We start from the raw sequence: 24,318 nt of genomic DNA on the forward strand, positions 1-24,318 counted from the left end.
ATCCCCAAACAATAAGACTGATGAGTAGCTAACAAAATAGCTACATGGACTATTTGAGTTAACCTTGTATCGTTATTGACCTTTGCACTGTCTCTATGCTCACTCACACACACACTCCATCATTTGCTTACACACACACAGTACGCACATACGTTTATACTGACTCTACACACACACACACACACACACACACACACACACACACACACACACACACACACACACACACACACACACACACACACACAATCATCATATACACTGCTGCTACTCTGTTTATCATATATCCTGATGCCTAGTCACCTTACCACTATACATATCTACCTCCGTCCATCCAATATCCCTGTAAATATGGTACTGGAACTGACCCTGTATATACAATAGTATGCTACTTACTTATTGTTTTCTGCATATTTATTTGTATTTCTTGTGTGTTTTTTTTCTAGCATAACATTTATATGAATTACTGCAGTTGGCTTTTGAGTTTGCAAGAAAGGCATTTCACTGTACTTGTCCATGTGACATTCAAAACGTGAAACTTGGTGTTCTTAGTGTAAGAGGTCTCTTCATCTCCCTCTCCCTCTCTTTCCAATACTGTGTGTAGTTGACCTGGTTAAATGCCTTGCCGTTTAGAGCTGCTGTAAGGAGTAGTGGCAGGAGAGACCGAATGAGACAGGATGTAGGTTGGGTCTCGCTGTGACAGCGGCGTAAGGCAGGAGAGTATCGTGTGGCAGTTGTAATGGCACATTTAGGCTGCGGCGTAGGGTTGGTAACAGGCTGACTGTTGGGGCCTTCCTGCCTGTCTTCCTGCCTGTCTTCCTTCCTGTCTTCCTTCCTGTCTTCCTTCCTGTCTGTCTTCCTAGTAGATGTCTGAATTAAAGGAGAGGCAACTGAAAACAATCCGTACAAAGATCATGTCAAATAATGGACCCGCTATATAGACCATTGCTTTATGAAATGAAATGAAACACATTTCTTAACTACATTAACTTGAGTACAGTAAATGTCCTTCACTATGGAAATGAACATTAACTCTGTACAGTTCTTAGATGTACACGTTACAAAGAAGGGAACATCTCTAAGCACTACAGTTTACAGAAAACCCAACAGATTAAAAAATACTATCGTTACAGCTGATCGTTACCATTCCACAAAGAGGTTTACCAGTAAGCCAACTTCATAGGCTGCGTCGCGTCTGTGACACAGAGGAAGAATATGATAGACAATCATACTCTCTCCTTGAGCGTCTCCGCGCGAGAGGGTACTCCCCCGATACCTGGCTGGATAACGCTCCAAAACAAGTTAAAAGCTTGAACGGGAGCCAGTTACATCATCAATCCCAAGAAAGAAAGAAAAAAAGAAGAAACCGTTTTCTGTAAACTATCGGCTCACTTTCAGTGACAGCAGTGATGGCATCAAGTCTTTTGCCAGTAAGCACTGGCAAACACTGTCATCGGACTCCTCCTTTCAATTCTTCCCCTCTAGATCCATCTTTGTTCACCTTGAACGATCAAGAAATCTATCAAACGTATTAGTTCCATCAGACGTGGTCAGAGAGAGAAAGGAGGCCTTCGGGAAAAGGGTGTTCCCCTGTCGATCATGTACGCCCCCCATAGGACCTATGAGAGGAAGTGATGTCTAACTTGCGCAGCTAAAGGCGCGATTTAGGTGTTCTTGCGATTGGCTTCATATTGGATGAACATCCCTTGGAAGTCATTCTTGGGGAACATGAATCCGCTGTCAGACGTCAAACACATCGCCTCGCCTGTTGGCGAGACACTTTATGGAACGAATGAAAAGAGGTGATTGAAAGAGATATATCAATGAAATTCCGTATCCCCACATGGTTTAAACGAAGAACCAGATTTCCCCTCCTGCCTTCAGGCCAAATTTAGACTGTTATACAAGAACACTGTCCGTATCAGATTTTGCACATAATTTATGACTTAGCCCCACTTATTTATGAAGGGCCTGATGTCCTATGTGGTAAGTTATCTCATGAATTGATATAATGTATCCAAGTGAGCGGACACCTAAAGCAATTGATTCATGAATGGTTCATGCCTGATGTCCCTCAATTGCCCTTCGTGCCCGCACCCATACACTATAGAATTCTGTATTTCTTTGTCACTAACTTGTATACAGGTAGACCAGAGGAGAATCATCCCTGATTGGCAGGTAAGTTGGCAACCCTGATTAGAAGCACCTGCTGCTCATCGGTTGCTCGCCTGGGTTTCCTGCAAATGCTGTTTTGAATGGAAAAGATTTGTACCTACACACTGAAGTAGACCAACAAGCCGAAACGCCTGTGTACGCGATCTCTGATGCAGTGAAAATGTGTATTGTTCAAATGAAGTAAGCTTTATGCAACATCGTTTCAGTTATATTTATCTGAATTCACACCAACCAAACTTCTGGGAGAGGGTGACGGTCCTCTTTTGATTTGACACCTTGCTGCAAATGGAAGGATTGGAGAGCGTGTATGTGTGTATGTGTGTGTTGATACATGTGTTTATTCCAACACTCCTACGAAACTGTGTGTGTGTGTGTGGTGTGTGGTGTGTGTGTGTGTGTGTGTGTGTGTGTGTGTGTGTGTGTGTGTGTGTGTGTGTGTGTGTGTGTGTGTGTGGTGTGTACTGTAGATGTGTGTGTGTGTAAATATTGGAAGCCGTATCCAGCATGATTATTCAGAGCCAGGCAGACACAGCTGTTCCCTTCACACACACACACACACACACTGCACCTATGGACACACACACAGGAGACCCACTGGCAGCCCTGGCATTACTGGCAGGCAGCACCCTACAGAATGAATACACACTGGGTATAGACAGGGTGAGGGTGATCCAACGGTCAGAGACACACTAAAGAGACAGGGGAAGCACGTACCCCCGTGCACACAGGCAGGCGTGAGCACACACGAACACTCACCCTCACACACATACCAAACCCATGTATCACATGTTTGTGTGTCCGTATGTTTATTCATTGTCCACCTGATTCAATAAGAGGCATAAAGACTTAGGTGTGTGTTAAAGGGAGACAACCCCAGCGTGTGTGTGTGTGTGTGTGTGTGTGTGTGTGTGTGTGTGTGTGTGTGTGTGTGTGTGTGTGTGTGTGTGTGTGTGTGTGAGAGAGAGAGTCTTCTCTGTAGTGTCAGCTCTTTGATCAGCCTCCCCCTGCTCGGGAACCAACCCCTGGTGTCTTGGAGGCAGATGAAACGCGCGCGCACACACACACACACACACACACGAAACCCTGTGCCTCTCTCTCTTTCTCTCTCTCTCTATCCGGGGCCACCTCATAGCCACAGAACACCCACTATCTATCCTCTCTTCTCCCTTCCCCTTAACAAGCGCTCCTTACCCCAGCTATTTTAAAGGCTATTGATATGGAGCTGAGGCTTTCATCTAGTATTGCACCAGTTTATATATTAACAGCCCTTGGTTTTATTTTATACCCCCTTTATCTAAATATGTGAGAGGGTAGGTGACTGGAGAATACATGGGTAGACCCTGAAGGGTGGTTACCAAGGGTAAGGGTATGTAAACATTGGAGAGAGGGGAGTTTGGAGCTTTAAAAAGCTGCTGATTCCTTTAGTTGCGTACCGTACCTAAACAGCGTCAGGAAATGAATGACGGGCCACGCCTTCATTCCAGGTTATTGTTGCTGACGTCCTCCCTCCCTCCTTCCCACTCTCTTCTGCTGTTTCTAGTGACCCAATACGCTTCTATTCAAAAGCTGATTTTACCGGCCAGACGGCAGAATATTTGACATTATTGTTAAAATAAACGTTCTATTGACGATGTCGCCTTGTTTATCTCCTCTCTCTCTCTTTCCCTACCTTCTACCTTTCCTCGGTCCCTCTCTCTTTTCTCTACCTACTTCCCCTTTCCTTCCTCCTCCTGCCCTCCACCTTCCCCCCTCTCTTCTCTACAGGCTTCCTGAGTACAGGCGACCAGTCAGCCAAGGGGAACTATGGTCTGTTGGACCAGATCCAGGCCCTGCGTTGGCTCAATGAGAACATCGGCCATTTTGGGGGCGACCCCGAGCGCATCACCATCTTCGGCTCCGGGGCGGGGGCGTCCTGCGTCAACCTGCTCATCCTCTCGCACCACTCCGAGGGTAAGGGGCACACTGGTGGGTCACATTCTTACTTGATTTGATTTGATTTACTTCTCAGTCTACTTAACCCTTGCCTGGTAGAATAAGGATCATTCAGTGAACCGTTTGGTTACTCAAAAGGACAGGTTGGTTGAAAGTGAGTTCCCAGGGTGTCTCCTCATATAATCAAATATACTACAATATAATTTCAGTATTCTTAACCTGGTAGAATAAGAGAAAACGTACAGTGTTGGTATTCACTGGAAGACTAGAGGGTAGATTGGTCTGGTCATTCTATGGAAAAGTTAGGCGCATCCAATTGTCTTGTGGGTAGATTGTACCATCACTGAAAAGTCAATTCAATTTTCATTCATACTCTCTGTCTACGTACCTGGTTGAATCATAGTAAATGTGAAATTGGGAGTATGCGATGTGGGTACTCACTCAAGAGGAGTAGGAGGGATGGACTGGTTCAAAGTGAGCTCAGACTGACTCCGACTGTGTGACACCTTCTTATTCCACATAGAGTATCTGAGCAAAAAGTAGTGGACTACTTAAGGAATAGAGTGCAATTTGAGACAGAGACTCACAGTTTAAATTGGGAGCAATGTGGTCCAATGACCTGCAAGGAAACCTCGACACACACTCTCATGCTTTGATCACAGCTATTACACTACCAGGTAAACTCTGATAGAGGGAGAGAGAGATAAAAGGAGAGAGATAAAAGATGGAGAGAGGGAGAGAGATAAAAGGAGGAGAGAGATAAAAGGTGAAGAGAGATGAGAGAGGGAGAGAGAGATAAAAGGAGGAGAGAGGGAGGGAGAGAGAGGGAGGAGAGAACGAGAGAGGGAGAGAGACAAAAGGAGATAACGAGAGAGGCGGAGAGAGAGGGTGAGAGATAAAAGGAGGAGAGAACGAGAGAGGCGGAGAGAGGGAGAGATAAAAGGAGGAGAGAACGAGAGGGAGGGAGAGAGAGAAAATGAGGAGAGAGGGATGGAGAGAGAGAGGGAGAGATAAAAGGAGGAGAGAACGAGAGGGAGGGAGAGAGAGAGAAAATGAGGAGAGAGGGATGGAGAGAGAGAGGGAGAGATAAAAGGAGGAGAGAACGAGAGGGAGGGAGAGAGAAAAGGAGGAGAGAATGAGAGAGGGGGAGAGATAAAAGGAGGAGAGGACAAGAGAGACAGAGACAGAGAGAGAGGAGAGAACAAGAGAGGCGGAGAGAGAGGGAGAGAGATAAAAGGAGGAGAGAACAAGAGAGACGGAGAGAGGGAGAGAGATAAAAGGAGAGAACGAGAGAGATGAGAGAGAGGGAGAGAGTTAAAAGCAGGAGAGAGAGAGATATGAGTGTGTATTGTGAGTGTTTCAATCATCACTCTGTGTGTCTCTGTGTCTGAAGATCAACCTGACCGCCATACAGTAATAACTCACATTTGTGTGTGTGTGTGTGTGTGTGTGTGTGTGTGTGTGTGTGTGTGTGTGTGTGTGTGTGTGTGTGTGTGTGTGGTGTGCGCGCGCGAGCATGATCGTGTGTGTGAGTGTACACATGTGTACATGCATGCTTTTGTGCGTGTGGGTGCATGCAGGTGTGTGTGTGCATGAGACTGTGAGTAAACAGCCTGTATAGTATGCATGTTCTCTCCTCCCCTCACACCCTAACCTTCATGTTCTCTCCTCCCCTCACACCCTAACCTTCATGTTCTCTCCACCCCTCACACCCTAACCTTGATGTCCTCTCCACCTCTCACACCCTAACCTTCATGTCCTCTCCACCCCTCACACCCTAACCTTCAAGTTCTCTCTACCCCTCACACCCTAACCTTCATGTTCTCTCCTCCCCTCACACCCTAACCTTCATGTTCTCTCCTCCCCTCACACCCTAACCTTCATGTCCTCTCCACCCCTCACACCCTAACCTTCATGTTCTCTCCACCCCTCACACCCTAACCTTCATGTCCTCTCCTCCCCTCACACCCTAACCTTCATGTTCTCTCCTCCCCTCACACCCTAACCTTCATGTCCTCTCCACCCCTCACACCCTAACCTTCATGTCCTCTCCACCCCTCACACCCTAACCTTCATGTTCTCTCCTCCCCTCACACCCTAACCTTCATGTTCTCTCCACCCCTCACACCCTAACCTTCATGTTCTCTCCTCCCCTCACACCCTAACCTTCATGTCCTCTCCACCCCTCACACCCTAACCTTCATGTCCTCTCCACCCCTCACACCCTAACCTTCATGTTCTCTCCACCCCTCACACCCTAACCTTCATGTCCTCTCCTCCCCTCACACCCTAACCTTCATGTTCTCTCCACCCCTCACACCCTAACCTTCATGTTCTCTCCACCCCTCACACCCTAACCTTCATGTCCTCTCCTCCCCTCACACCCTAACCTTCATGTCCTCTCCTCCCCTCACACCCTAACCTTCATGTTCTCTCCTCCCCTCACACCCTAACCTTCATGTCCTCTCCACCCCTCACACCCTAACCTTCATGTTCTCTCCACCCCTCACACCCTAACCTTCATGTTCTCTCCTCCCCTCACACCCTAACCTTCATGTTCTCTCCACCCCTCACACCCTAACCTTCATGTTCTCTCTTCCCCTCACACCTTAATCTTCATGTCCTCCGTCATCTCTCGTCTTGCCATTGACTCGTCTCCTCTGCTGCCACTCACCAATACATTGCAACCTGACCTCTCTGCTGTCAAACCCATCTTCATCATCATCGTCATCTAACCCCAGCCCTCCAGACTACTCCTCCACCTGTCACTCAAAGCCCCCGGGCCGCCAGGTAAGGAACATTCCTGCTCCCCTCGAAGAACGCCAATCATGCCATCCCACCAGTCAGCAAATGAACAGTGCCATGATATACATGAGTTTATGGAGGAGAGGTGAATGGGGGAGGAGGGGAGGGGAGATACAGATCGTTATGATGAGAGAGGCGGAGTGAGGAGAGGTAGAGGAAGGGAGTATGAGAGAGGGATAGAGTAAAGAAATACATTGATTATTATGATTTAGGATTAAATACATACAGTGCCTTCGGAAAGTATTCAGACCCCTTGACTTTTTCCACATTTTGTTGCGTTACAGCCTTATTCTGAAATGGATTAAATAAAACATCCTTAGCAATCTACACACAATACCCCATAGACATTTTTGCAAATTAATACAAAATGAAAAACAGAAATACCTTATTTACATTAGTACTCAGACCCTTTTCTATGAGACTCAAAATTGAGCTCAGGTGCATCCTGTTTCCATTGATCATCCTTGAGATGTTTATACAACTTGATTGTAGTCCACCTGTGGTAAATTCAATTGATTGGACATGATTTGGAAAGGCACACACCTGTCTATATAAGGTCCCACAGTTGACAGTGCATGTCAGAGCAAAAACCACACCATGAGGTCGAAGGAATTGTCCATAGAGCTCCGAGACAGGATTGTGTTGAGGCACAGATCTGGGGAAGGGTAACAAAAAATGTCTGCAGTATTGAAGGTCCCCAAGAACACAGTGGCCTCCATCATTCTTAAATAGAAGAAGTTTGGAACCACCAAGACTCTTCCTAGAGCTGGCCGCCCGGCCAAACTGAGCAATCGGGGGAGAAGGGAGGTCAGGGAGGTGACCAAGAACTCGATGGTCACTCTGACAGAGCTCCAGAGTTGCTCTGTGGAGATGGGAGAACCTTCCAGAAGGACAACCATCTCTGCTGCACTCCACCAATCAGGCCTTTATGGTAGAGTGGCCAGACGGAAGCCACTCTTCAGTAAAAGGCACATAACAGCCCGCTTAGAGTTTGCCAAAGGCACCTAAAGACTCTCAGATCACAAGAAACAAGATTCTCTGGTCTGATGAAACCTAGATTAAACTCTTTGGCCTGAATTCCAAGCGTAACGTTTGGAGGAAACCTGGCACCATCCCTACGGTAAAGCATGGTGTTTGCAGCATCATGCTGTGAGGATGTTTTTCAGCTGCAGGGACTGGGAGACTAGTCAGGATTGAGGCAAAGATGAACGGAGTAAAGTACAGAGAGATCCTTGATGAAAACCTGCTCCAGAGCGCTCAGGACCTCAGACTGGGGCGAAGGTTCACCTTCCAACAGGACAACAACCCTAAGCACACAGCCAAGACAACGCAGGAGTGGCTTCGGGACAAGTCTCTGAATGTCCTTGAGTGGCCCAGCCGGAGCCCGAACTTGAACCTGATCGAACATCTCTGGAGAGACCTGAAAATAGCTGTGCAGCAACGCTCCCCATCCAACCTGACAGAGCTTGAGAGGATCTGCAGAGAAGAATGGGAGAAACTCCCCAAATACAGGTGTGCCAAGCTTTTAGTGTCATACCCAAGAAGACTCGAGGCTGTAATCGCTGCCTAAGGTGCTTCAACAAAGTACTGAGTAAAGGTTCTGAATCCTTAAGTGAATGTGATATTTCATTTTTTCATTTATAAATTAGCAAACATTTCTATAAACCTGTTTTTGATTTGTCATTATGAGGTATTGTGTGTAGATTGATGGGGGGGGGGAAACAATTTAATCAATTTTAGAATAAGGCTGTAACCTAAAATGTGGAAAAAGTCAAGGGATCTGAATACTTTCCGACGGCACTGCATGAGCCCTTTTGTCACTTGTATATCTCAGCCTTTTATCTCCCTCATTCTTTTTCTTACTCTATCGCTTCTTACTAACTTTCTCACCCCACTCTTCAACTCCCTCTCCTTCTCTCCCCCCGCCCACCCTTTCTCTCTTCCTCTCTCTCTCTCTTTCTCTGTCTCTCTTTCTCTCTCTCTCTCCCTCTCTCTTCTATGAGGAGTAATGCTAGCAGGTAGGGCTAGCTCGTGTCTGAGTCATACACTTCCTAATAAACTCCCTGGGAAATGGGGGCTCTGCTCTGCGTCACTGCTTAATAATTCACCAGGAATCTACAGGAGAGGAAAGGAGTGCGGAGGAAGAGAGCGAGACGAAGGAGGAACAGTAGGGAGGGATGAGAGCCCCCTCCTGTTACGAGGCACAGGACCGACGGAGAGAAATAGAAAAGAGAGAGACAGAGAGAGAAATCTGTGGAAAAGAGGAAGGAAAAGTTTCTTTTAGAAGCAGACTGTGTAGTCCCCCATCGATTTCCCAGTCTGGGCTGTATCATATCATTTCAAGTCTGAGATTGTTGGAGTTAGAAGCACATGACTTTCTCTCTGATTTCTTACAGTGAGTAAAATACAGGGGAAAACAAAGACAAATCTGTGGAGGGTAAAAGGAACAAACTTTCACAACCTAAGTATTCTCAATCTCTTCCCCAAGTCTGAACTTTTCAGATTGTTCAAAGTACAGTATTAACTTCTCTCTTCCCGGAAAGAAAGGAGGCAATGAGAGGATTCCACGTTAGTCTATTGAGATGCACCCATGGTTGCTGCTCTAGTGACCTACATGTATAGCACGCTTTGACTTAAAAAAAAGTGAATGCACTCTCATCTTTTCCTGACGTATAGGATATTCTTTTTGTCCAGCTCCTGATATTACGTTGGGCGTTCATGAAAGCGCCACCTTACAGATTCAGTTGTATAACTTCTCCTTCCACTCTCTCTCTCCTCCAGGGTTGTTCCAGAGGGCCATAGCCCAGAGTGGCTCAGCCATCTCCAGCTGGTCGGTCAACTACCAGCCCCTGAAGTACACCAAGATCCTGGCCCGGAAAGTGGGCTGCAGCCACTCGGAGACGGCAGAATTGGTGGACTGCCTGAGGAAGAAGAACTTCAGGGAGCTGGTGGATCAGGACATTCAGCCGGCCCGTTACCACATCGCCTTTGGACCCGTAGTGGACGGAGACGTGGTGCCGGACGACCCTGAGATACTCATGCAGCAGGTGGGTGTGTGGGTGGGTGTGGGTGGGTGGGTGGGTGTGCGTGTGTGTGCGTGTGTCCGTGCGTGTATATTAGTCTCAGCTCTCTGACTGCAGAGACAGAGGTACTTTATTGGTTGTGATGAAAGCCCAAGCCGAGATTTACCAAGGGTAAAATGTAAAAAGATAATGATTATGATAAAACATTACTGTAATGGTTCAGTGTAATTGAAGACAGTTTCATATTTGAGGCTTTTTGGTGTTTAATGCTCTTTTTAAGGTGCCCAAAGTGCTTAAAATTTTATGGGGCAGCACAACTCATCTCATCCACGTCTAATGCATTTATAGACCTAACGTGTCCTTCTCATTTTCTGCCACTAGGGGGAGTTCCTGAACTATGACATCCTGATAGGAGTGAACCAGGGAGAGGGGCTCAAGTTTGTAGACGACAGTGAAGACAACGATGGGATCTCAGCTGCAGCGTTCGACTACACCATCTCTAACTTTGTGGACAATCTCTACGGCTATCCTGAGGGTAAGGACTTCTATGTACCTATTAATGTACCGTTTTTCAGAAGGTATTGTGTAACAATATAATGAGAATACATGTTAGAAAACACCTTTGGCAGCGATTACAGATGTGAGTCTTCTTGGGTAAGTCTCATAAGAGCTTTCCATACCTGTATCGCCCAATAGTTCCCCATTATTCTTTTCAGAATTATTCAAGCTCTATTAGGTGCTGAGGATCATGGCTAGATAGCAATTTTCAAGTCTTGCCACAAATTTAAGTCAAAACTGTAACTTGGCCACTCAGGGACATTCACTGTCTTCTTGGTAAGCAACTCCAGTGTAGATTTGGCCTTGTGTTTAAGGCTGTTGTCCTGCTGAAAGGTGAATTCCTCTCCCAGTCTCTGGTGTAAAGCAAACTAAACTAGGTTTTCCTCTAGAATTTTGTTCTTAGCTGTTCTTAGCTTCATCCCGTTTATCTTCATCCTGAAAAACTCCCCAGTCTTTGCCGATGTCAGGCATACCCATAAAAATGATGCTGCATCACCATGCTTGAAAATAAGGAGGCAGTTAGTCAGTGTTGTATTGTTGGATTTGCACCAAAGTTCAAGGATGTGTAGACTTTCTATAGTCACTGTATATAACCAGTGACTATAGGAACAGAGAGGAACAGTGTTTCCCAAAGCCAAGTTCTGTGGTTTACTGTTTGGTAAAATCTTCTATTCAAACTTCAATTCACTAACATTTGCCTTTTTCTCTGACTCCTCCCTTACTTTTCCCTCTCTTCCCTCTCTTTCCCCTCTCTTAACCCTCTCTTTCTCTCTCAATGTATCTTTCCCTTTCTCGCTTCCTTTTGCTTATTATCTACCTACATCTCTTTCTGTCTCTCTTCAACTCTCACTCTATCCATGTCTAATATCTCTCTCTCGTCTCACACCTCCCCCCGCTCTTCCTCCCATCCTCCCTCTCCTCCCCTCTAGGTAAGGACATCCTGAGGGAGACCATTAAGTTCATGTACACCGACTGGGCCGACCGTGACAACGGAGACATGAGGAGAAAAACCCTCCTCGCCTTATTCACGGACCACCAGTGGGTGGCGCCGGCGGTGGCCACGGCCAAACTGCACGCCGAGTTCCAGTCTCCCGTTTACTTCTACACCTTCTACCACCACTGTCAGACGGAGACGCGGCCGGAGTGGGCGGACGCGGCCCACGGGGATGAGATCCCCTACGTGTTCGGGGTGCCCATGATCGGAGCCACCGACCTCTTCCCCTGCAACTTCTCTAAGAATGATGTCATGCTCAGTGCTGTAGTCATGACATATTGGACTAACTTCGCTAAGACGGGGTAGGTGGCTGATGGGTAGGTGGTAGGTGGGTAAATGGTAGGTGGGTAGGTGGCTGATGGGTAGGTGGTAGGTGGGTAAATGGTAGGTGGGTAAGTGAGTAAATGGTAGGTAGGTAGGTGGGTAGGTGGTTGGTGGTTAGTGGGTAGGTTGTTGGTGGGTAGATCGTTGGTGGGTAGGTGGTTGGTGGGTAGGAGGTTGGTGGGTAGGTCGTTGGTGGGTAGGTCGTTGGTGGGTAGGTCGTTGGTGGGTAGATGGTTGGTGGTGGGTAGATCGTTGGTGGGTAGCTGGTTGGTTGTTGGTGGGTAGGTCGTTGGTGGGTAGGTCGTTGGTGGGTAGATGGTTGGTGGTGGGTAGATCGTTGGTGGGTAGGTGGTTGGTGGGAAGGTCGTTGGTGGGAAGGTCGTTGGTGGGAAGGTCGTTGGTGGGAAGGTCGTTGGTGGGTAGGTGGTTGGTGGGTTGGTGGGAAGGTCGTTGGTGGTTAGTGGGTAGGTTGTTGGTGGGTAGATCGTTGGTGGGTAGATCGTTGGTGGGTAGGTGGTTGGTGGGAAGGTCGTTGGTGGGTAGGTCGTTGGTGGGTAGGTCGTTGGTGGGAAGGTCGTTGGTGGGAAGGTCGTTGGTGGGAAGGTCGTTGGTGGGAAGGTCGTTGGTGGGTAGATGGTTGTTGGTGGGTAGATGGTTGTTGGTGGGTAGATGGTTGTTGGTGGGTAGATCGTTGGTGGGTAGGTGGTTGGTGGGTTGGTGGGAAGGTTGTTGGTGGGTAGATCGTTGGTGGGTAGCTGGTTGGTGGAAAAGTGGGTAGGTAGTAGATGGTTTGTGGGAAGGTGGTTTGTGGGATGGTGGTTTGTGGGACGGTGGTTGGTTGGTAGGTGGTTGGTTGGTGGGAAGGTGGTTGGTGTGACGGTGGTTGGTGGTAGGTGGTTGGTGGGTAAGTGGTAGGTGATTGGTGGGAAGGTCGTTGGTGGGTAGGTGGTAAGGTTGTTGGTGGGTAGGTGGTTGGTGGGTAGGCGGTTGGTTGGTTGGTGGGTAGGTCGTTGGTGGGTAGATCGTTGGTGGGTAGGTGGTTGGTGGTTGGTGGGTAGGTTGTTGGTGGGTAGATCGTTGGTGGGTAGCTGGTTGGTGGGAAGGTGGTTGGTGGGAAGGTGGTTGGTGGGTAGGTGGTTGGTGGGTAGGTGGTTGGTGGGAAGGTGGTTGGTGGGAAGGTGGTTGGTGGGTAGGTGGTTGGTGGGAAGGTGGTTGGTGGGTAGGTCGTTGGTGGGAAGGTGGTTGGTGGGAAGGTGGTTGGTGGGTAGGTGGTTGGTGGGAAGGTGGTTGGTGAGTAGGTGGTTGGTTGGTTGGTAGGTAGATCGTTGGTGGGTAGATCGTTGGTGGGTAGGTGGTTGGTCGTTGGTGGGTAGATCGTTGGTGGGAAGGTGGTTGGTGGGTAGGTCGTTGGTGGGTAGGTCGTTGGTGGGTAGGTGGTTGGTGGGAAGGTGGTTGGTGGGAAGGTGGTTGGTGGGAAGGTGGTTGGTGGGTAGGTGGTTGGTGGGAAGGTGGTTGGGGGGTAGATCGTTGGTGGGAAGGTGGGTAGGTGGTTGGTGGGAAGGTGGGTAGATCGTTGGTGGGTAGATCGTTGGTGGGTAGGTCGTTGGTGGGTAGATCGTTGGTGGGTAGATCGTTGGTGGGTAGCTGGTTGGTGGGAAAGTGGGTAGGTAGTAGATGGTTGGTGGGAAGGTGGTTTGTGGGACGGTGGTTAGTGGGAAGGTGGTTGGTGGGTAGTTGGTTGGTAGGTGGTTTGTGGGACGGTGGTAGGTGGGTGTTGGGTAGGTTGGTGGGTAGGTGGTAGGTGGTTGGTTGGTAGGTGGTTGGTTGGTTGGTTTGGTGGTATGTGGTTGCTGGGTTCGTGGTTGTTGGATAGGTGGTTGGTGGGAAGGTGGGTAGGTGGAAGGTCGTTGGTTGGTAGGTGGTTGGTGATAGGTGGTTGGTTGGTAGATGGTTGTTTGGTGGTTGTTGGTGGGAAGGTGGGTAGGTGGAAGGTCGTTGGTTGGTAGGTGGTTGGTGATAGGTGGTTGGTTGGTAGATGGTTGTTTGGTGGTTGGTGGTAGGTAGATAGGTAGGTAGGTGGGTGATAGGTGGGTGATAGGTGGGTGATAGGGGGTAGGTGGTAGAAGATAGAGGATGAGAATGGTGTTTTGTTTGTTCTCCCTCCTCTTGAGGACTATTTCATTTAGGGCTCTATTCAACCCTTAGTGCTGAAGATCCACTTTATAGCGCGATTGGCAATTAATGGCACTGTTCCCGCGGTCGCGGTAGCTACATTCAGGGTAAACACTGCATATGTCGGTTCAATTGGAAATTACCTTACCATTTTTATGCAGATTTTCCGTGATACAGTACTTCGTCTATCCAGACCCCCATGTCTATGATTTGCAGCCCTAACAAGAGTATCATACTGTATGTAAAAAAGCTAAATTAAATTTCTTCTGATTTTGAATGTATAAATTGTTTTAATGTTGGTTTGTATCAAATTCATCAGGTTGTTTAACAGTGAAGTATACACTGAGTATACCAAACATTAAGAGCACCCCCCTGAGTGTACAAAACATTAAGAGCACCCCCCTGAGTGTACCAAACATTAAGATCACCCCCCTGAGTATACCAAACATTAAGAGCACCCCCCTGAGTGTACCAAACATTAAGACCACCCCCCTGAGTGTACAAAACATTAAGAGCACCCCCCTGAGTATACCAAGCATTAAGAGCACCCCCCTGAGTGTACAAAACATTAAGAGCACCCCCCTGAGTGTACCAAACATTAAGAGCACCCCCCTGAGTGTACCAAACATTAAGAGCACCCCCCTGAGTGTACCAAACATTAAGAGCACCCCCTGAGTGTACAAAACATTAAGAGCACCCCCTGAGTATACAAAACATTAAGAGCACCCCCCTGAGTGTACCAAACATTAAGACCACCCCCCTGAGTGTACAAAACATTAAGAGCACCCCCCTGAGTATACCAAGCATTAAGAGCACCCCCCTGAGTGTACAAAGCATTAAGAGCACCCCCCTGAGTGTCCAAAACATTAAGAGCACCCCCCTGAGTATACCAAACATTAAGAGCACCCCCTTGAGTATACCAAACATTAAGAGCACCCCCCTGAGTATACCAAACATTAAGAGCACCCCCCTGAGTGTACCAAACATTAAGAGCACCCCCCTGAGTGTACCAAACATTAAGACCACCCCCCTGAGTGTACAAAACATTAAGAGCACCCCCCTGAGTATACCAAACATTAAGAGCACCCCCCTGAGTGTACCAAACATTAAGAGCACCCCCCTGAGTATACCAAACATTAAGAGCACCCCCCCCTCCGAACAGCCTCAAGGTGTCAGGGCGTTGATTGAAATCACCTGAGTGAGATTCATCCTCTTTCTCCTCCAGGGACCCCAATCTGCCAGTGCCTCAGGACACCAAGTTCATCCACACCAAGCCCAACCGTTTCGAGGAGGTCATCTGGACCAAGTTCAACTCCAAGGACAAGCAGTACCTTCACATCGGCCTGAAGCCCCGCGTCAGGGACAACTACCGAGCCAACAAGGTGGCCTTCTGGCTGGAGCTGGTCCCTCATTTACACTCCCTCCATGAAGTCCTGAACCCCACCACCACCAGGCTACCTCCAGGCAGCACTCGCCCCCCCGGGGGTCCCTGGAAGCCCAAAACCCGCACCACGGGCCACCCCTACCCCACCTTCCCTGACCCCGTGGAGCCCTACGGATCAGAGCGGCCCAGACTGGACCTCTTCCCCGGTGACACGCGGGATTATTCCACAGAGCTGTCGGTGACCGTGGCAGTGGGGGCGTCGCTGCTCTTCCTCAACATCCTGGCATTTGCCGCGCTCTACTACAAGCGGGACAAGCGTCAGGAGATGCGGCGCCACCGGCTGTCTCCGCAGCGCCACGGTGGGCCTGCCAACGACCTGGCACACAGCCAGGAGGAAGAGATCATGTCCCTGCAGATGAAGCACTCGGAGCACGACCCGCACCACGACATGGAGCCCCTCCGGCCCCACGACATCCTGCGGCCCTCCTGTCCGCCCGACTACACCCTGGCCCTGCGGAGGGCCCCAGACGACGTGCCCCTCATGACCCCCAACACCATCACCATGATCCCCAGCACCATCACCGGCATGCAGCCCCTCCACCCCTTCAACACCTACCCCAGCACCGGCCACAACAACACCCTGCCCCATCCCCACTCCACCACACGCGTATAGTAGAGCTACAGCTCCCCCTGGGGGACCGGAGGACCAACTACACACTCTGGTTTACCTCTATTGGATCGCTATGGATTTCTCTCTCTCTCTCTTACTCTCTGTTTCTCCAACCGTCAGCCTGCTGCCCTGATGCTGTGTCCTTCCTACAGCACAACCTTGCTGGGGTTAGGTGGAAGTGCAGCTGAACTGCAGGGGCAGCAGGTGTTATTGAGGGTGTTGAGATATTTTGAGAGGGTCTCGTATTCTCTGATCCTGACAGCCCCCAAACCTGCCCACAGGATGATCCTCTGCCTCTTACTGTGCATTTCATTTTGTCGTTTTTTCATCCCACGTTTTCTCGGTTTCTGTGCTGTAATAGGGTTGGGGACAGAGGAGGCTGGTGGGAGGAGCTATAGGAGGACGGGGTCATTGTACTGGCTGGAATGGAATGAATGGAACAGAGTCAAATATGTGGTTTCCATATGCTTGATGTGTTTGACACCGTTCCATTTATTCCATTCCAGCCTTTACAATGAGCCCGTCCTCCTATAGCTCCTCCCACCAGCCTCCACTGATTTGGGATAGTTTTTTGGAGTGTGAGGTAAAGCGTTTGGTTCCCTTTCCTTCTGATATATTGGAAAACCTCTATCTCTCTACTCATCTCATCTGCTTACTTGAGTCTCTTCTCTTTTCTACATTCCTCTCTTTCCCTCCTCTGTAGTTCTAAAACAACCTTTTTTATACAAGGCGTACAGTACATACAGTAAGTATATATCATGAAAATATCGGTATTCTGATATCGTCTTTCTACCAGCATTCTTGGTGCCAAGTACTGTGTTGTTTTCCCATAGGAGGGGAACTGAGATAGAATCAAGAGTGTTGAGCTGTATCAAGATAGCCTACTTACTGTGTGTTCATGAAAAGTGCCAAACTGGCCTATCTTGTGCTTTTTTCGTTATCTTTTTTCAACGTTTGTTTGTTTGATTGATTGTTGCTTTCGGTTCTTATTTTTTGTGGAAAGATTTTTAAATATATAGACATATAGACATATATATATATATATATATAGTTATATATAGTTATATATAGTTATATATAAATATAGTTATATATAAATGTGTACAAAGAAGAAAATATCGAAATGGTTTTCTCAGTGGGGATCTATGCATGAATTATTTTTAAAAACGATGATGGGGAAAGGACACTGGATAGTCAATATTCACACACACATCTCCTGTTTGAAACTATTTCTATCTCAATTTCATATGCTTTTTCTTCATATTTTTTTTTCTGCAAGGAAAAAAAATCTGGAGGCACGTCACTAAACCACTGCAGCGGTGCTTCTTTCATTTTGAACATTATCCTTTACAACAACGAAAAACCTGACTGGACCAAACATGAATAAATACAATTATTATACACATTGATTATACAACACATTACTTATGTTGATCATCTCCCACCCTTTTTGCTTACTGTCTACTATTGCACTACAGACTACATGCTACCCCAAGCAAATCAACTACCCCTTTAAATCAATTAGATCTTTATTTATACAACACATTTCATAAAAGTGAGTGCAATCCAATGTACTTTACATTAAGAACACTAAACAGAAAAAAAACAAGACTACATTTCAATCACATAAAGACCCCTTTCTCTCTCTCACATCCTCCTGCTCTGCTATCATCCAGCCAGGGCCCCTGAGGGCCCCTCTTATGTAATGTGAGTTATTGGTGCCACTGTAGCAGCTCTGTATTTTTCTCGTAATAACCAGGCCATCCACTGAGCCTTGGGCCCCTGTCTCTCTGTGACTCATTATGGCAGGCGTAGAAGCCATAGACTGCCACTGAAATGGCATCCTATTCCCTAATAGTGCACTACTGTGGCCAGTCAGGCCAAAAGTAGTGCACTATGTAGGGAATAGGATGCCATTTTGGACACAAACCTAGAGGTATTGGTGTCCATTATGCTCTGGCCAAAAGGGAATAGGGTGTATTGATGCTGCAGGTAGACCTATTGTTTATCAAGTGTAACCTGCCAGAGTTCTCAGGGGTCCTGGGTGGGAAGGAACATACAGTCAAGTCTTGGATCCTCATATAACATTACATTCCTAATTATGTTACAATGAAGGAAAGAAAAGGGACAGTTCTCCATCTCCCTCTTTCTTTTACCCACTCTCCCCTTCTCTCCTCCCATCTTCACCTCGATTTCTAGCCCGTACAAATGCTGTTTGATGAACGCCTGTGTGCGTGCGCGCGTGAGTACATGTCAGCTCAGCTTCACAGGGCCAGGGGTAATTAGAGGGCAGACAGAATGACGGAGGAAGATGGAATGTGTGTGAGGAAGGAGACAGACAGACATCTCATATCAGAGGCGCCTCCCCGTGGTGCGAAACCCCGGAAACAACTGCTTACACACACACTCCTCCGTTCTCCCTCTCAGTTTATTTTCCCCATCCCTTTCTCCTTTCCTCCACCAGTAAACACCCGTCTGATTCAAGACTGCTGTACATGCAATTTCAACTAACCATCTTTGTGAAAAGTTGAGAGTAGGAATCGCCGACGTTTCAACTCGTAACTTCACCGTGCACCGTCGTTGAACCCTGCGTCTCCTGACCCTTCACCCCTGACACATCACCCTGCTGACTCTGCTGCTCTCACGTCCCCTTAGCTCCACTGCTGTACATTGAACTCTAAGCACACGGAGGAAGGACTGGCGGTCTATCAGACAGGGTCTGGGATAACAGAGCTGGGAAGAGGACGGGGAGAGTAAGAGGTCCTTAGAACAAGGGACAACAAAGTGATCAGCTGTTTTTACTCTTTCCTTTTTTGAACAGGGAGGTGCGCGTAGAAGTCAAGGGAAAGCCTGTTGATAGCGCCTCCGTCTGTAATGCTATGACATGGCCAGCAGAGGGGGCTGATGGGTGAATAGGATTAATCCAACTGAACTGAACTGTAGCGCTGTGTAGTATCCTCGGTGAGAAACCGTTAGCGACAGTGTTGTCTCTGCTTGTGTTTAGCTTTAGACGTTTCTTTGGTTACTATTTCATTGTGAGAGAACACAGGTTGGTGTTGTCAGATACTCTGTGCTGGCCAACTGAGAGGGACAGCGTGTGGTGGGGAAATACGGGAGGTGATCCGCTGCACCAATATACTGTAACAAGGACTAGACTGGGGTTGTGTGGAATCAGAGGGAGTCAGTGGACTTACATGCTGGAACTTTTCTCTCAGCTACGGAGATGGACTTACTATAAAATGTGCTATTGGACTAGAATATGAAACCTGGGAGAGAGCCCCAAAGCCTCCAAGTCATCATCACAGCCTTAAACAAAGGGGAAAGGGAGTGAGATGTGACTCGGACAGTGGACAGACTAGGGCACCGAGATCTTATTTCAGGTGTGGGAACGATCAGATAGATCTGTCCTATCAAGTCTTTGTGCCGTTAGATCCTAGTGAACTTTTTATCCTGTGAATAAGAGGGTCGCAGAGGAAACTAGTACTACTACAAATACAACACAACAGAACTACAACCAATAGAATCAAATCAAATGTATTTATATAGCCCTTCTTCAGCTGATATCTCAAAGTGCTGTACAGAAACCCAGCCTAAAACCCCAAACAGCAAGCAATGCAGGTGTAGAATCACGGTGGCTAGGAAAAACTCCCTAGAAAGGCCAAAACCTAGGAAGAAACCTAGAGAGGAACCAGGCTATGAGGGGTGGCCAGTCCTCTTCTGGCTGTGCCGGGTGGAGATTACAACAGAACATGGCCAAGATGTTCAAACGTTCACAAATGACCAGCAGGGTCAAATAATAATAATCATAGTAGTTGTCGAGGGTGCAACAAGTCAGCACCTCAAGAGTAAATGTCAGTTGGCTTTTCATAGCCGATCATTCAGAGTATCTCTACCGCTCCTGCTGTCTCTAGACTCTAGAGAGTTGAAAACAGCAGGTCTGGGACAGGTAGCACGTCCGGTGAACAGGTCAGGGTTCCATAGAAGAGTGACAGATGCTGTTTCCTTTTTTTCTGTTCTTTTCCTTGTCTATTTTATACGCTTACACACTAGAGGGCGCCATGGTGACACAATCGCCATAACAACCTACCTTTCCTCTGAACATTCGGAATGTGGAGGAATACAGCGTTTTGCGACAGAGAGAGACGTCAAAAAAAAGAGGAGCAAAACTGTACATTTTTAAGTGTAAGAACAAACGGTCAAAAATATTTGTAAATATTACGTTTCTTGTTTGTTTTTTCGAGTGAATGAATGAAATGACTTTGTGACAACAACAGAGACAACAGGTGCAAGTTGAAACGGGGTCTCCAGCTCGTGTTTTATGTTAACCGTACGCCATTTAAATGTATTCGCTACTGGACTTTTTCGAAAGATTCAGGAAAGTGAGATTCTAGTTCGATTAGCTCTTTCGGTGCATGTAACTAACAAAGTTGTTCAGAAGTGGATAGACAATGGACATGCAGAACAAAGTCATAAAGTGTGGTCTACATAGCATCTTGACTACTCAACCTGTGTAAGCACTAGGTGAACACCGTAGCAGGGATACTGACCCGTTCTCATTCTATGCTGTTGGTTATAGGGTCTCTCCCACATTCAAATGGGCCATGCATAACTGCAGGCCTGTATTAGCTGTGTACCACACCAGCCAGTCTGGATGATGATACAGCACACCTTAAAGGTGGAATCGGTAACTTCCACCACCCATGTGGCAACTACAAACATGGCCAAGAAGCAAAAAAATATATCAAAATGAATGCACCTTTAAAAACATCTTTGTGGCTTTTGGAATTTGTGTATTCCCTCCCTGTTGACTCCTACCGTTGTGTAGCCCCAGAACCACAGGGAGACCGAGAAACGATGGCTTTTTGTAACCTAAGTTGCCTCTGATCTAGCCTGTTCCCAGATCTGTTTGTGCCGTCTTGCCAACTCCTACGGTCATTGTCTCGACTAGGAGTTGACAAGACGGCACAAACAGATCTGGGACCAGGCTACGTCTTTAGCCTTATCGGAAATCACGTACTGCGGGTGGGACACGTGTCCCCCTGAATACACTGTGTTACGTACAATATGTGTCCTGTTCATGTAGGTTGTGCTATCTGTACTACAGTGACCTCATCATAAGCTATCGGTACCGCTAAGCTTGCCTTCCAGGTGGAAAGGTGCGGTGGGAATTGAGCTGCTTAGGGGGCAGATGGTTGAACTGCATGACAAGGCATGTACATAGGTATAGACCAGGAAGTGTGAGTGTGTACATGTGAGAGTATGTGTTAGGATAGCTCATTTGGTGTGTAAGCATAGGTGTGTACTCCATTTTGTTGTAGCCTTAGTTAGGACTAATGCAGAGGGAGTTGATATCTATAGTGTTAGTTTAACAGGACTTTAAAACAATTGACCCGACCCCCAAAAAATCCATATTGGATTTTAATGTATTATCTCCCGCACAAGAAGAAAGTCATACTTTTTTGGTGCAAAACCAGTTTTGTTAAGTGTTCAATGATTAACACCATCTGTTAAGCAGCTATCACTGTTTTATAGATTTGCCAGAGTGATGCTCTGTTAAACACCTGTTCTGAACTAAAAGAGGCAGACGGTAACAATGTTTCACGTAGGTGAATTTCCTGCCTTGCTCGTGACTACATGTCATGGTTGACCTTCAAAACAGAGAAAGGTTCGTCTATGTTACGGTCGAGGTACCTGAGAGTCCAGTTGTACTGAAGCACATGACAAATAACCCTGGGAAACATTCTGAGCTGGGTGTCAGTTAGGCCTGCATAGTCAAATTTGCACCTGTTGTCTTGTTTTTACTTTTCTTTGTGGAATTCAGAAACCCAAGACTTGAGATGAAGAAAACATGTGAATAATGGATTTTAAAAACATATTATAATTAAAAAAAGTCAAGTAAAACTATATAAATAAGGTGATGATATTTGTTTACTTTAGAAGTTATGATACACTGTATGCTGGGATTCTGATGTGGGGAACATTAAAGACATTCATAGCCAGACTGTCGACTATGCCTCTTCATTGGCCTACTGCACCTGTTCAACTCCATTTAGAACCCAGATTTTTCCATTACAAACAATGTGATTATTGGAATACATCAGTGGAATACCAATACCTTGCCAATATGTTGCATCAAGAAACTGTTTTTATACTGCTTTGAGGTAATAAGACTAGTAAATATTCAGCTAATATTAATAAGTACGGTTTTCTTACAGAGAAGCAAACAGACAAGCAAACTTGAATGAGTTTATTTTAATTTCTAACTTTTGCTGTGTTTATGTGTTTATGCACATTACAATGAGAGGGAACATTGCCCTTTTGAAAAATGATGCTTTTCAACACTTGACTGAATAGCATCAGCATCAGTCATTGGGTAATAGCAATGCGTGGTTTGATCCTACTCACCGCATGAGAACCAAAACAAAATCAAAACAAATGTGTCAAGAAAACATTTATTTTCAAAATATGACCATTTGGATTCAACAAAACGTATAAGGCATGAATAAAATGCAGTAACTTTTCAACTTTGTTTACTTACAGAATTTGAATTATTAAACATTGAAAGCATAAAAAAATGGATTTAGCATCAGACCCTAGTACCCCAGGTAGACTGATTCATGCTCAGTTCAAGGAATAAGTCTTCTGTAAATTGCTTTTAAGCAATGCAAATAACACCCACAATGTTGTTTGGCCAGTAGCTAAGGTCAAGTGCAAGTACCATTCCATGGAGTGCCTATTCTGCTTATAGTCTTGGGGCAGATTTCAAGGGCCCATATCTTGACTGTGAGGTCCCACAGGAAACTAGTAGTTGTCCAAGTTGAATCCTGACAGGAGTTCCTTCAGGATAGTGTACTGGAAAAATCCCAGAGAGCTGAATTGAAAGGCATTCTGTCCTGTCAGCATTACATCAACAATTTCTGGACCCAGAGAATTGGTGACAGGTTTCTACTGCAGGTCTGAGACAGGTTGGTGAACTCTGCAGCTACCTTCTGACACTGATCTTGTTCATTGAGTCTGCCAAGTACAGTATGTGTGGGCATTTTTGATACTCACTCCCATTAATAAAGTAAAACCTTTATTATGATTATAGTATTACCATACTAATTGGATTGTACAACCCAGAAGGAAGGGTTTGAAATGATGAAGTGTCTGGGTTTTTTTCTGTGTTGATTTCCATTGCTTTAATAGGAGTATAGGATATGTTGACATAGAAGCAAAAATCTAAATGCTTACAGTAAAATGTAATGATTATTATCACACAAGTGATAAGAGGATGGAATGTAATAGAATTTTAATGCTTGTGCTTTTCTTATAACAAATTTCTGTGTTCTATTCATGAGCTGTTCTATAAACCAATTTCTGTGTTCATGCAAGTGGCTGACTGTACAAATCCTCACTATCAGTCGCCGCAATTTGACAGTACGCACAGACCTTGTTTTGAGAATGAACAAAATATCTCAATTTCAAGGTCTCAGCTTAAGAGAGAAGAGGCCTCGTGAGGTATTTGTCTGTCACATGTTATGAACCAGTATTGGTCGGTCACATGAATGAAACAAAACGGTAATAATTCATTAATTATGCTAAATCATGTGAATATAACTTGTCTGTGTATAGCTGTATATAAGACAACTGCTGGGACTGCCCCAGCAGAGCTTCTGACAGACGTTCACTATGGTGCATTAAGTTTGTTGGAACCTCTCCAGCACGCTGACAATAAACAATGATTCATTTAAGATTGACTTTGAGTGTCCCTGTGTAAGAATTCCACAACAGCCTTTCAAATCATATCCAATCAATTGAATTTACCACAGGTGGAGTCCAATCAAGTTGTAGAAACATCTCAAGGATGATCAACGGAAACAGGATGCACCTGAGCTCATGTCTCGAGTCTCATAGCAAAGGGTCTGAATACTGTTTTTGCTTTGTCATTATGGGGTATTGTGTGTAGATTGATGAGGAAAAACAATTGAATCAATTTTAGAATGAGGCTGTAACGTAACATAATGTGTAAAAAGTCAAGGGGCCTGAATAATTTGCGAATGCACTGTAGCTGTCACCCAGCTGTGCCAGCCCTGACGACTTCAGCCCTTCTGTGTCGATGATTACAACAAAGTCGCAGTTCAGCTCTTTCTTGAAGTCGTCTTTGACTTTGATGAGCAGCATAAAGGCCCCTCTTGTGCATCTGCCGCTACTGACTGCGAACTGCACTCCAAACATTGTGTTCAATAGAGTGGACTTTCCCGTGCTCTGAACACCTAGAACAGTTACCACCAGGATCTTG

General features: G+C 46.4%; 1 protein-coding gene across 5 annotated transcripts in view; it reads left to right on the forward strand.

Moving 5' to 3' along the window:
• Positions 1-16,471, forward strand: part of LOC115198357 (neuroligin-2-like) — a 211,065-nt gene extending 194,594 nt beyond the window's left edge. For 3 of the 5 annotated variants that reach the window (XM_029760251.1, XM_029760254.1, XM_029760252.1), the window contains 5 exons: positions 3,940-4,140; positions 9,694-9,959; positions 10,317-10,470; positions 11,423-11,789; positions 15,209-16,471. In XM_029760251.1, the coding sequence (XP_029616111.1) occupies positions 3,940-4,140; positions 9,694-9,959; positions 10,317-10,470; positions 11,423-11,789; positions 15,209-16,040 (1,820 nt within the window). In that variant the 3' untranslated portion in view covers positions 16,041-16,471. The remainder of the gene's footprint in view (positions 1-3,939; positions 4,141-9,693; positions 9,960-10,316; positions 10,471-11,422; positions 11,790-15,208) is intronic. The other 2 variants (XM_029760253.1, XM_029760255.1) reach the window with 1 other exon arrangement.
• The last annotated feature ends 7,847 nt before the right edge of the window (positions 16,472-24,318 follow it).

Source organism: Salmo trutta, chromosome 8 (genome assembly GCF_901001165.1).
Source record: "Salmo trutta chromosome 8, fSalTru1.1, whole genome shotgun sequence".
NCBI lineage: Eukaryota > Metazoa > Chordata > Actinopteri > Salmoniformes > Salmonidae > Salmo > Salmo trutta.